Source organism: Oncorhynchus mykiss, chromosome 15, assembly GCF_057628025.1.
Source record: "Oncorhynchus mykiss isolate SJ-2025 chromosome 15, ASM5762802v1, whole genome shotgun sequence".
In the NCBI taxonomy this organism is placed as follows: Eukaryota; Metazoa; Chordata; class Actinopteri; order Salmoniformes; family Salmonidae; genus Oncorhynchus; species Oncorhynchus mykiss.
The window spans coordinates 72,022,481-72,036,851 of record NC_143036.1 but is presented as its reverse complement, the minus strand read 5'-3'; the positions used below and the strand labels follow the sequence as shown (position 1 = coordinate 72,036,851).

Below are 14,371 nucleotides of genomic sequence, written 5' to 3'. Positions count from 1 at the left end.
ACACAGCAGGACACCGATATCTACGATGAAACATCTTCCAACATTACTTGAAAGCACATTTTCTGACACAGCAGGTACTGTTTAGGACATTGCAGTAAAGTATCTTAGAACTGACTGCAAAAACAGAAAGTCCTACAAATAACAACTTCAGGTTGTGAGCAAGGACACTTTCCTTTCAAGTGGTGCCCTTAGTGGTGCCCTTAGTGGTTGCTTTAGTGCACATGAACTGTACCAGAAGCACAACCCTTATATAATAACTGGCTTTGTCAATGACTCTGCAAAAACCATCCCCTGTACTGCTTACGTCAGCACTGCAGAGCCATGAAGTGATACCACAACCGCTCCCTCCTGTCTGAATCAGTGTGTGTCTGCTGTTTCACAACACACACACACACACTTACACACACACACACACACACACACACACACACACACACACACACACACACACACACACACACACACACATACACACACACACACACACACACACACACATACATACACACATACACACCCCAATCCCCCAAAGCTTCCTTTTCAAACAGAAAAGTGCAGAGCCAGCTGCCATCACCAGTCCGGCCTTCTAGCTGGCTCCATGTAGGCAGCAGAGGGATAGACTTAGAGACACAGAGACGCTAAAAGCAGAGCCCTTTACTTATTCATGCCTGTGCTGAGAATCAGGAGGCTGTCGAGTCAAAACACACCCGCTTGTGCCTCGACGGCCTCGCCTGACAGTAGAGCAACGAGCACACACTCATTTATGATGCATGAGTTGGGCTATTTTTAGATGGGCTTTTAGCCAGAGTAGAAGTCACAACTGTTTCATAATGCCAGATCATGAGAGTGGATGTAGAAAAGCCACAGTTTGACTAGTTATTGTGTCTACTGCAGACTGGCAACACCGTTTAGGGGAAAATGCATCACTTGCTTAGGCATCTGTTCCCGGAGGTGGAATTTCAGATTGTAACAGCATCAGAACCAAATTTGTAGCCATTCTACCATCGCATTTTCCATAACAAATGCTGAAGGCCAGTACATAAAATGACCTTGTCAGAATCCAAAATTGAGAAAGGCTTGGAATGATTCTCCTTCACTTTGGCTCAAGGATTGACTCAAGACCTTTCTCTTTCATGTGAATCACCTTGAAAGTGAATAGAGGCTTTGTTCTGACGGCCGTCTCCTTTGACGCAAGTTTTGCTGCAGCCTCAGGGCATTAACACAGCTAGCTGCTAACAAAGGTCTAAAGGGTGGCGGTGCAAGACGTCTCAATACTGGTGAAACAGGAGGATGAGTCTTGACTGGCGGTGCAAGACGTCTCAATACTGGTGAAACAGGAGGATGAGTCTTGACTGGCGGTGCAAGACGTCTCAATACTGGTGAAACAGGAGGATGAGTCTTGACTGGCGGTGCAAGACGTCTCAATACTGGTGAAACAGGAGGATGAGTCTTGACTGGCGGTGCAAGACGTCTCAATACTGGTGAAACAGGAGGATGAGTCTTGACTGGCGGTGCAAGACGTCTCAATACTGGTGAAACAGGAGGATGAGTCTTGACTGGCGGTGCAAGACGTCTCAATACTGGTGAAACAGGAGGATGAGTCTTGACTGGCGGTGCAAGACGTCTCAATACTGGTGAAACAGGAGGATGAGTCTTGACTGGCGGTGCAAGACGTCTCAATACTGGTGAAACAGGAGGATGAGTCTTGTCTGGCGGTGCAAGACGTCTCAATACTGGTGAAACAGGAGGATGAGTCTTGACTGGCGGTGCAAGACGTCTCAATACTGGTGAAACAGGAGGATGAGTCTTGACTGGCGGTGCAAGACGTCTCAATACTGGTGAAACAGGAGGATGAGTCTTGTCTGGCGGTGCAAGACGTCTCAATACTGGTGAAACAGGAGGATGAGTCTTGACTGGCGGTGCAAGACGTCTCAATACTGGTGAAACAGGAGGATGAGTCTTGACTGGCGGTGCAAGACGTCTCAATACTGGTGAAACAGGAGGATGAGTCTTGTCTGGCGTTGCAAGACGTCTCAATACTGGTGAAACAGGAGGATGAGTCTTGACTGGCGGTGCAAGACGTCTCAATACTGGTGAAACAGGAGGATGAGTCTTGACTGGCGGTGCAAGACGTCTCAATACTGGTGAAACAGGAGGATGAGTCTTGACTGGCGGTGCAAAACATGTAGAACCAGGAACAGATACTGCCCTTGGTTCTCTCCAGATCTGACTGCCCTTGGTTCTCTCCAGATCTGACTGCCCTTGACCAGCAAAAAAACATCTCGTGGCGTTCTGCATTAGCATTGAATTGCCCCCGTGATATGCAACTTTTCAGGGAAGTTAGGAACCAATGTACACAGGCAGTTAGGAAAGCTAAGGCTAGCTTTTTCAAGCAAAAATGTGAATCCTGTAGCACAAACTCAAAAAAGTTCTGGGACACTGTAAAGTCCATGGAGAATAAGAGCACCTCCTCCCAGCTGCCCACTGCACTGAGGCTAGGAAACACTGTCACCACCGATAAATCCACTATAATTGAGAATTTCAATAAGCATTTTTCTACGGCTGGCCATGCTTTCCACCTGGCTACCCCTACCCCGGTCAACAGCCCTGCACTCCCCACAGCAACTCGCCCAAGCCTCCCCCATTTCTCCTTCACCCAAATTCATCTATAAAATAGCCTCCAACACCCTACTCAACAAATTGGATGCAGTCTATCACAGTGCCATCCGTTTTGTCACCAAAGCCCCATATACTACCCACCACTGCGACCTGTACGCTCTCATATCCTGGCCCTCGCTTCATACTCTTTGCCAAACCCACTGGCTCCAGGTCATCTACAAGTCTCTGCTAGGTAAAGCCCCGCCTTATCTCATCTCACTGGTCACCATAGCAGCACCCACCCGTAGCACGAGCTCCAGCAAGTATATCTCACTGGTCTCCCGCAAAGCCAATTCCTCCTTTGACAGCCTTTCCTTCCAGTTCTCTGCTGCCAATGACTGGTGCTTCTACACCTGCATTGCTTGCTGTTTGGGGTTTTAGGCTGGGTTTCTGTACAGCACTTTGAGATATCAGCTGATGTAAGAAGGGCTATATAAATACATTTGATTTGATTTTGATTTGATTTGGAACGAACTGCAAAAATCACTGAAGCTGGAGACTTATATCTCTCTCACTAGCTTTAAGCACCAGCTATCATAGCAGCTCACAGATCACTGCACCTGTACATAGCCCATCTGTAAACAGCCCATCCAACTACCTCATCCCATACTGTATTTATTTATTTATTTATCTTGCTTCTTTGCACCCCAGTATCTCTACTTGCACATTCATCTTCTGCACATCTACCATTCCAGTGTTTAATTACTATATTGTAATTACTTCGCCACCATGGCCTATTTATTGCCTTACCTCCCTTATCTTACCTCTTACCTCATCTACTGTATTATTGACTGTATGTTTGTTTATTCCATGTGTAACTCTGTGTTATTGTATGTGTCGAACTGCTGTGCTTTATCTTGGCCAGGTCGCAGTTGTAAATGAGAACTTGTTGTCAACTAGCCTAGCTGGTTAAATAATGGTTAAATATATATATTTTTTAAGACGTCTCAACACTAATGAAACAGGAGAATGAGGCCATTGACTGGCAGTGCTACTGTGCCATCTCAATAGGACTCCTCTTTATGAGGCCATTGGCATGGTTATGAGTCCTTTGTAAAGCAGTGTCCCCCTCTCCTGTTAGGAAGGGTCTCCCTGACTCTTGTCTCCCTGACTATGCAATATGGGAGAGAGAGGGTCGCAGTAGAACAAAGGAACTCTCCCGCCAAATTCTACTACATCCCAGAATTTGAAAATGTGGAAACGGTCGGTGGAGAAGCCAGCTACGACCCGGTCCGTTTTGTTTCATGATTGTGACCTCATGAAAGACAATACAGCCACATTACCATAACTCTGTTTATACAGGTTCCTCAGTTCTGAGGCTTGCATCTAATTATCGTATAAAATGAATGAGTGAAGATTAAACTATTTGATGTAAATGATGTAATGTGATGTTTAGTCTTCTAAATGAGAGAATTGTCTTCATAAGTAAACTGATGCTCACTCAGCGGCCACGCCCAAGTGAATAGACATTGGTCGGAAATGATGAACCAACCCCCTTTTCTACATTTCAATAAAAGCCCCCGTGATGAAAAGTCACTTTAGTTCCAAATAACGGGAGGACTTGTCCCCCACGTTGAAAAGGGCTAATTCTAATTTCAACTCTACAGACCAGGAAACGTGAGCGCTTGCCTCACACATGACATGGTATGAACTCTGAACTATTGATCTCCTAAAGATGAAGTGCATACTAAACTAGCATATATCAGACTGCAGCTGAAAATATGCTCAAATCTAGTACAAGAACACTGACCGACGCGGACAAATCTCCAGAGTGAGATGAACCTCTCAGAACACGACGACCCTCTCACACGACGACCCGGAAGATTCTACAAAGGACGAGGGCAACATCGACTGAGCAAACCAGAGCCTCACATCACCAGCTCAACTATCGAAGCCAGCTTCATGTAAATACAATGCATTGCTTTTTCGATTGAGCATTAGTGGCATATGTATTTATGACATCAGTATTGAATAGACTCAAGCACACATCCACTCCAACTGTTAGGCAGCCTACTGTAAAAAAACAACTAATAAATACTCCTCAGCACCAAACACAAATCCACACTGTTTCCGCACCAGATGGTCTCTTCCTTCAAAATGTTACTTACCATTCCCAATCAGTATTCATTTAGATGGATTTAGCTAGGTAGCCTCCGTAGTGTTGCGGATACCGCTGCCTTGAGAGCTGCCAGGGGACTCGTTGGTTAGCAGACATAACCATGAAAGGTAATGAGCCCCAACGGAGCTCTTTATGCAAATAAAAACGTTTTTTTGTGTTTTTTTTTTACAGGACCTCCTCCAAATCTCTCTCTCTCTCTCCATTTCTCTGTCTCTGGCTGAGGATGGGCCTGTTTACCTTCTCAATTAGGCCTTGTAATTTGTCAGGGAGCTGTGACCAATGGAAAGGAAGACTAGTCCCAAGGTAGAAGCTCATTTTGGGTGGAATAGTGCCGGTTGGTTTCCTGGACCCAGATGAAGACTATTCCAGGACTTAAAAGCCATTTCAAAGGAGATTCCCTGTAGAGTATTTCTATTTATTTATCCGGTACTAGACTTTATCTGGGTCCAGGAAAACAGTCCATCAAGTTCAACAACCAAGCCCAAAAGTTTAAATTGAGAAATTCAATTGGTTTAACATGTTAAATTGATTTGGTTGGTTTAAAGCTGAATTTCAGGATGGAGTTTTTCACACAGTAAACTGCTAACTACCGGACCTTTGACTGTGAAAACGCAGTGAGGAGGCAAGTGGGAACTCCAGGTCAAAGGACACCAGGCATCAAAGCAAGTCTTTATTGCTTCTAACAAGCCTATAGTCAACCATCTCCGTAAAGATGCTCCTGTTGTGGAGAGAGCACAGTTTCTCTACGTGAGAAGAGATACTGCAGCATGTAGGACCAGTTTGGATGCCGAGAGGACAGGAGAGAAAGTTAGGGCAACGTTAAGCAGGGGCTTTAGGAAATATGGACTTCTGTATGTTCCAAGGTGTTCCAAAAGTTTTGGGATGAGAATGATTTGAGTGTATCCGTCACGGTGAAAGAGAGAGAGAGAGAGAGAGAGAGGGAGAGAGAAAGGGAGAGAGGGAGAGGAGAGAGAGAGGAGAGAGAGAGAGAGAGAGAGAGAGAGAGAGAGAGAGAGCGAGAGAGAGAGGGAGAGGGAGAGAGAGAGAGAGAGAGAGATAGAGAGAGAGAGAGAGAGAGGGGGAGAGGGAGAGGGAGGGAGAGAGAGAGAGAGAGAGAGAGAGAGAGAGAGAGAGAGAGAGAGAGAGAGAGAGGAGACTGCACAAGAGCCTAGCTCAGTTGAGCGGGAGGCTCCCAAATGAATTTCCTTCCCAGAGTCCGTCAGATGTCAGTGGGACTGAGAAATGTCAGGCGCTACAATCACACACTGACACACACTGGATGCATCTCAAATGGCACCCTATTCCCTATATAGTGTAGTATCTTTGACCAGAGCCCTATGAGGCCTGGTCAATAGTACTGTGTTATATAGGGAATAGGGTGCCATTTAGGATGCACATCCTGAGGCAGACAGGAAGGAAGCATTAGAGCAGGGGGATTTAGCCTCCCTCCTTCGGGCAAAAAGCAGCCTTCCGTAATTCACTCCTGAAAGATCCTTATCGAGGCTGCTATACCTGGCCTCCTTCCCACGTCTATGGGATCAGAGACTACATATCCCATTATCCCTGAGGTGCCAGACTATGCCACTACGTCCTGCAGTGAAAGTCACGCTGTCATCTTAAAGTTAGGTATGGATTAGTTAGGGGTAGTGAATAGAGCGTAGTACATGCAGGAGGAGGCTATCTTGGGTTCAGAGAGTATTTGAAATCATTCAAAAACTTTGAGCGTTTGCTCTTGCCTGCCAGTAGCAGGTTTATTATGTCAGGGCTCAATCAAGCTTAGATCAAATATTTTAAATGATTTCAAATAGTATATAAACCCAGGTCTGGAGGCGATATGAGTGAAAGTGGAGTATGAGGGAAGACAGCACAGTGGACAGTGTGGTCTGGACTTCTGACGCGTTTGATTAGCTTGGATCTATCAGTCAGTTCACCTCTAGATCGAAGCTGACAGGCTGACAGCGAGATGAGACGTAGCTGGCAACGTGACGAGCGTAGAGGTTATACTGTATTCAGACCGGCCGCTTTGACGGTTGGAAAGTCCCAGACATGATCTGACTCTCTCCTCTGACTGCTACAGAGAACCTCCAACCCTCCAGTATACAAAACAACCGTTTGATGATCAAGTCTAGGAGCACAAAGGAAGACACACCAAGCAAAATATTTTTCTTCCTATTTGATAAATCAACAAGACATTTACTCTGCTCAGACCCTTTCTCTTATTCTGTCCTCCTGTTCGCCTCAGTCAAATAATGACAGTTACCATTATAGTCGGAACCACAAATGCATTAAAAAAAATAAAAATAATAATAGAACAGATAGGAAATTAAACATACTATCAAACCAAAGATTTTATTAGAAGCTTGAAAAAGTTCTGCCTCCAGAACCGTGGAGTCTGATAATTGAATGAATCTGGGGAGTCCACAGAGTAACCAGCAGAGTACTGCATCCAATTTACAGACATTTCTCAAACTTCCAAGAACACATTCATTTAAGTCTTCTCAGAATCCCTATATCCACGCTGTGACATCACCTCCTCACTTTCTCTCCCCGCTTCTATGATAGCATGTCATTAAATCACAGCTTGACAGAATTAAATCAATGACACATTTCTCTTTCGCCTGGTCTGCGACGGCAGCTTTCTCTCAGTCTGGGAGACTGGAGAGCGTGTCATTTCTGGCGAAGGGCATTCTCGTCTTACATTTGCATCTTGGTAATTTAGAAGACGCTCCATGTTATAGTTTCCCCAAAGGTACAGATCCAGGATCAGCTTCGACTCCCCCAATCCTGGCCTTAATCGTTAGTGGAGAAAATGCAATAATGATCCAAGATCATCAGCTAGGAGAAATTGCACCCTCCTCCACCAGTAACCCAAATAGTTGTGAGGAAGCCACGCCCTTACCTGTCTGCGTCCCCGTGCACCTCCTTGACCATCCTCTGGGTGACCTCTAGCGCCGTGTTCAGGTCAGGGGCGCGACCGACGTTCCGTGAGTATAGGTGAAGACCACCGTCTGTAAGGTACCTACGAAGAAGAAACTACATCACTAAGCTGGGTTGTGTTCGCGACTGTGTGTATCGGGAGTGTGAGTGTGTGTGTGTGTGTATTGGGAGTGTGTGAGCGTGTGTGCATGCCCACGTGTGTGCACACACATTTACAGGGTTGTAATCAGAGACGGCTGATAGGACATGAAAGCACATTAGGTTTAAGCTAATTAGGATCATAATTCAGCTAATCACTTTTTCATCCCTAGGTGCTATACGTTTGGCCCCTACAGTACCTTAATCATAGTTAATGTGGATGGTTCGTTCGGGTGGTGTTCAATAAATCAATTTCATACATGAACAAATAGGATGGGAGAACTAATGCAGGTATGAGTTCCACATGGCACCCTATTCCCTTTATAGTGCACTACTTTATACCAGAGCCCTATGAGGCCTGGTCAAATGTAGTGCACTATATAGGGAATAAGGTGCCATCTGGGACACAGAACATGTGGGTGTTGGGGAAGAGCACTTATCAGTGTCCCCAGAGGAACGGCTAACACAGTGATGTACAATAGATCTGGGGCTATTCTTTCTCACTGAGCGATGTGTCAGCCAGCGCACTATTGAGAGTTTGGTATGGAATGTACATGTATGGTGAATTCCTCCCGTCGCTGCTCAATAGCTGTGTGAAAGCCACAACTTCATCGCCCCTCATATGTTCTCCTGTCTCACCATTCCATTTGGAAGAATCGCGATGGCCTTGGCAATAACTGTGATTCTTTTCTTCAATAACAGGATTGACCCTGAATGTGTGTGTGTCTGGGGGTGTTGGGAGAAGCAGAAGACACATTTACCTTCTAACCAACGGACAACATAGAATCTATTCTATTCTGTCTATGGCATAGTCGCTTACCCACTGGTGATGTCATCTGTCCTGACGTTCTTCCCCAGGATGTCTCCGTCGCTCATGTACCCTGCCACGTCCATCTCCAGCATCCCCTCCGGCCCTCCTCCCTTCTCCCCCTGCTCGGCCCCTCTCGCCCCTGCCGTCGCCGCTCGCCTCAGGGGGGCACTGTACACAAACCGGGAGGAGTCCGAGTGACCGTACCGCCCAGTGGCGCCACCTGTGCCTGCACCTGTCCGAGGTGGTGGGACTGTGGTGTAGGTACTGGGCATAGAAGGGGCGTCGCCTGCTTGTAGGCGGGGGCTTGGGGCTGATTGGCCGAGGCGCCAGGAGGTCATGGGGGTGGAGCGACTGGTGATGCTCCGCCCGTTGACCTCTGTGGTCACTGTGCTGTCGAAGGTCGTCTCCAAGGTGCTGAAGAGGTCAGAGAGTTGGAGAGAGCAGAAAAGAGGGAGGGAGAGAGAGAGAGAGAGAGAGAGAGAGAGAGAGAGATAGGAAAAGAGATAGGAAAAGAGTGAGGGAGAGGGGAAAAGAGAGAGAGAGAGACAGAGGAAAAGAGAGAGAGAGGAAAAGAGTGAGAGAGGGGGAGAGTGAGAAAGAGAGCGTGATTAGGAAAGTTTAGGGACAGATCAGCTCAGCCCCCTGGCACAGCCACAGAGAGGATTTGAGCAGAGAGATCAATACTTTCAGCTCTGCTGACACTTTACAAATATTCCCAATCTTTCCACCAGGGTGAGCTCTGGGGTGAAGTGCAAAACTGATCCAAGATCAGCATCTAGGGTCAACTTCACCCCAAGGTGACAGGAGTTTAGTTTGGAGAGACCCTGTTGAATGACCATACGGTGAACCCATAGCCAGCTCAACACACAGACCCAAATGTCCACTCCCTAAAATATGTTCCTATTAGCATGTGCACTGTTGTATGAAGGATACATTGCTCAGGCAGAAAGATTGGTAGTGTTGTTGCAACGAAGCAGTTTCCCTAAAATGGATGCCACTCGTTACCTCCACACACATCACCTACTGTTTGTGTGTGTTTGTGTGTGTATATGTGTGTGAGTGTGTCTAGCCTGCTATCTCATAGCCTGACCTTCCTAAAGTTATATTTCTTTCAGTGTTTTAAAGGGATAGTTCACTCAAAAACTATGCAAAACGCATAATCACATTTATGCAAAACACAATCTCAGTTTTTGCTCTGTACTGAAAGTGCTCTATTGCACGCACGCACGCACGCACACGCACACGCACACACACACACACACACACACACACACACACACACACACACACACACACACACACACACACACACACAGCTTGAGCTCTCTCTGGTGGAAAGATAACTACATTACACTCATGTCTGGAGGTCATATCCATCATTGGTGTATAATCCACAAATATCAATGTCCTAAAATCTACACGTTCCAATCCATCCTATTCACACTATGGGTGTTTATATCTAACGATTTATAAAACAGGATATAAAACTTGATTTTAAAGAGATTCAAACTGGATCTAACAAGAGCCAAAGTAAAGATGCTGAGAGGAGCATAACAACAAGATGGATTGTGATGATCATTAGGGACAGATGACATCCATCTTTAACCACTGTCTAACACTGAGACTGATCCATCTCTAACTACTGTCTAACACTGAGACTGATCCATATCTAACTACTGTCTAACACTGAGACTGATCCATCTCTAACCACTGTTTAACACTGAGACTGATCCATCTCTAACTACTGTCTAACACTGAGACTGATCCATCTCTAACCACTGTCTAACACTGAGACTGATCCATCTTAAACCACTGTCTAACACTGAGACTGATCCATCTCTAACCACTGTCTAACACTGAGACTGATCCATCTTAAACCACTGTCTAACACTGAGACTGATCCATCTCCAACCCCTGTCTAACACTGAGACTGATCCATCTCCAACCCCTGTCTAACACTGAGACTGATCCATCTCTAACCACTGTCTAACACTGAGACTGATCCATCTCTAACCACTGTCTAACACTGAGACTGATCCATCTCTAACTACTGTCTAACACTGAGACTGATCCATCTCCAACCCCTGTCTAACACTGAGACTGATCCATCTCTAACCACTGTCTAACACTGAGACTGATCCATCTCCAACCCCTGTCTAACACTGAGACTGATACATCTCCAACCACTGTCTAACACTGAGACTGATCCATCTCTAACTACTGTCTAACACTGAGACTGATCCATCTCCAACCCCTGTCTAACAATGAGATTGATCCATATCTAACCACTGTCTAACACTGAGACTGATCCATCTCTAACCACTGACTGAGACTGACCATCTTTAACCACTGTCTAACACTGAGACTGATCCATCTCTAACCACTGTCTAACACTGAGACTGATCCATCTCTAACTACTGTCTAACACTGAGACTGATCCTTCTCTAACTACTGTCTAACACTGAGACTGATCCATCTCTAACCACTGTTTAACACTGAGACTGATCCATCTCTAACTACTGTCTAACACTGAGACTGATCCATGTCTAACCACTGTCTAACACTGAGACTGATCCATCTCTAACCACTGTCTAACACTGAGACTGATCCATCTCTAACTACTGTCTAACACTGAGACTGATCCATCTCCAACCCCTGTCTAACACTGAGACTGATCCATCTCTAACCACTGTCTAACACTGAGACTGATCCATCTCCAACCACTGTCTAACACTGAGACTGATACATCTCCAACCACTGTCTAACACTGAGACTGATCCATCTCTAACTACTGTCTAACACTGAGACTGATCCATCTCCAACCCCTGTCTAACACTGATATTGATCCATATCTAACCACTGTCTAACACTGAGACTGATCCATCTCTAACCACTGACTGAGACTGACCATCTTTAACCACTGTCTAACACTGACACTGATCCATCTCTAACCACTGTCTAACACTGAGACTGATCCATCTCTAACTACTGTCTAACACTGAGACTGATCCTTCTCTAACTACTGTCTAACACTGAGACTGATCCATCTCTAACCACTGTTTAACACTGAGACTGATCCATCTCTAACTACTGTCTAACACTGAGACTGATCCATCTCTAACCACTGTCTAACACTGAGACTGATCCATCTCCAACCCCTGTCTAACACTGAGACTGATCCATCTCTAACACTGAGACTGATCCATCTCTAACCACTGTCTAACACTGAGACTGATCCATCTCTAACCACTGTCTAACACTGAGACTGATCCATCTTAAACCACTGTCTAACACTGAGACTGATCCATCTCCAACCCCTGTCTAACACTGAGACTGATCCATCTCCAACCCCTGTCTAACACTGAGACTGATCCATCTCTAACCACTGTTTAACACTGAGACTGATCCATCTTAAACCACTGTCTAACACTGAGACTGATCCATCTCTAACTACTGTCTAACACTGAGACTGATCCATCTCCAACCCCTGTCTAACACTGAGACTGATCGATCTCTAACCACTGTCTAACACTGAGACTGATCCATCTCCAACCCCTGTCTAACACTGAGACTGATCCATCTCCAACCACTGTCTAACACTGAGACTGATCAATCTCTAACTACTGTCTAACACTGAGACTGATCCATCTCCAACCCCTGTCTAACACTGAGACTGATCCATCTCTAACCACTGTCTAACACTGAGACTGATCCATCTCTAACCACTGACTGAGACTGATCCATCTTTAACCACTGTCTAACACTGAGACTGATCCATCTCTAACCACTGTCTAACACTGAGACTGATCCATCTTAAACCACTGTCTGAGACTGATCCATCTCTAACCACTGACTGAGACTGATCCATCTCCAACCCCTGTCTAACAGTGAGACTGATCCATCTCTAACCACTGTCTAACAGTGAGACTGATCCATCTGTAACCCCTGTCTAACACTGAGACTGATACATCTCTAACCACTGTCTAACACTGAGACTGATCCATCTGTAACTACTGACTAACACTGAGACTTATCCATCTCTAACCACTGTCTAACACTGATCCATCTCTAACCACTGTCTAACACTGAGACTGATCCATCTCTAACCCCTGTCTAACACTGAGACTGATCCATCTCTAACCACTGTCTAACACTGAGACTGATCCATCTCTAACTACTGACTAACACTGAGACTGATCCATCTCTAACCACTATCTGAGACTGATACATCTTTAACCACTGTCTAACACTGAGACTGATCCATCTCTAACTACTGTCTAACACTGAGACTGATCCATCTCTAACTACTGTCTAACACTGAGACTGATCCATCTCTAACCACTGTCTAACACTGAGGCTGATCCATCTCTAACTACTGTCTGAGACTGATCCATCTCTAACCACTGTCTAACACTGAGACTGATCCATCTCTAACTACTGTCTAACACTGAGACTGATCCATCTTTAACCACTGTCTAACACTGAGACTGATCCATCTCTAACTACTGTCTAACACTGAGACTGATCCATCTCTAACCACTGTCTAACACTGAGTCTGATCCATCTCTAACTACTGTCTAACACTGAGACTGATCCATCTCTAACTACTGTCTAACACTGAGGCTGATCCATCTCTAACTACTGTCTGAGACTGATCCATCTCTAACCACTGTCTAACACTGAGGCTGATCCATCTCTAACTACTGTCTGAGACTGATCCATCTCTAACCACTGTCTAACACTGAGACTGATCCATCTCTAACTACTGTCTAACACTGAGACTGATCCATCTTTAACCACTGTCTAACACTGAGACTGATCCATCTCTAACTACTGTCTAACACTGAGACTGATCCATCTCTAACCACTGTCTAACACTGAGTCTGATCCATCTCTAACTACTGTCTAACACTGAGACTGATCCATCTCTAACTACTGTCTAACACTGTGACTGATCCATCTCTAACCCCTGGGGTTGTGTGAAGTGACAACCATGTGAGTGTTGGTTTGTGAGTGTGTGTGTGTGTGTGTGTGTGTGAGGTTGTATGAGGTTGTGTGTGTGTGTGTGTGCATGAGTGTGTGGGAGGTTCTGTGTGTCTGTGTGTGTGTGTGTGTGAGTGTGTGTGTGTGTGTGTGTGTGTGTGTGTGTGTGTGTGTGTGTGTGTGTGTGTGTGTGTGTGTGTGTGTGTGTGTGTGTGCGTGTGTGTGTGTGTGTGTGTGTGTGAGAGCTATCAGGAGCACACAGAGGCTGCAGCTATGTGATCCTAGCCGGGGAAGGAGATAGCTAGCAATGTCACAACCACAGTCACTCCTCATCACCATCAACCCCCGCACACACACGTGTGTAACGTTACAGCAGTGTGTCTCTATAGAACAATATGTTTCTGCAGTATGTGGACAGAGAGAGAGAGATAGGGAGAAGTAATGTGTGTGTGTGTGTGTTTGGAGGAGAGAGGAGAGCTGTCACTGTAGCGTTCCAGACCTGGTTGCCAGATCCTGATCAGGTATCCATCAGGTTTCCCACATAGTGTTTGAGATAACCTGCTGTGGCGTGCCACTGAGCAGGTGTGTTTGATTATTCCTGTGCCAGTGCTGTGTGCAGGCAGGCAGGTAGGGTGTGGGAGCCCCATTGTCAGAGGGTCACCACTGCCCCCTATGGCACATGTTGGTACCGCAGCTTCAATAATGTAGTCTGAAGCGATTCTCTA

General features: G+C 45.8%; 1 protein-coding gene across 50 annotated transcripts in view; it reads right to left on the bottom strand.

Moving 5' to 3' along the window:
- Positions 1-14,371, bottom strand: part of nav3 (neuron navigator 3) — a 242,182-nt gene that overhangs the window by 61,638 nt on the left and 166,173 nt on the right. For all 50 annotated transcript variants that reach the window (XM_090201028.1, XM_090201029.1, XM_090201036.1 and 47 more), the window contains 2 exons: positions 8,673-9,077; positions 7,677-7,796 (listed from right to left, as the gene is read on the bottom strand). In XM_090201028.1, coding sequence (XP_090057154.1) covers positions 7,677-7,796; positions 8,673-9,077 — 525 coding nt within the window. The remainder of the gene's footprint in view (positions 1-7,676; positions 7,797-8,672; positions 9,078-14,371) is intronic.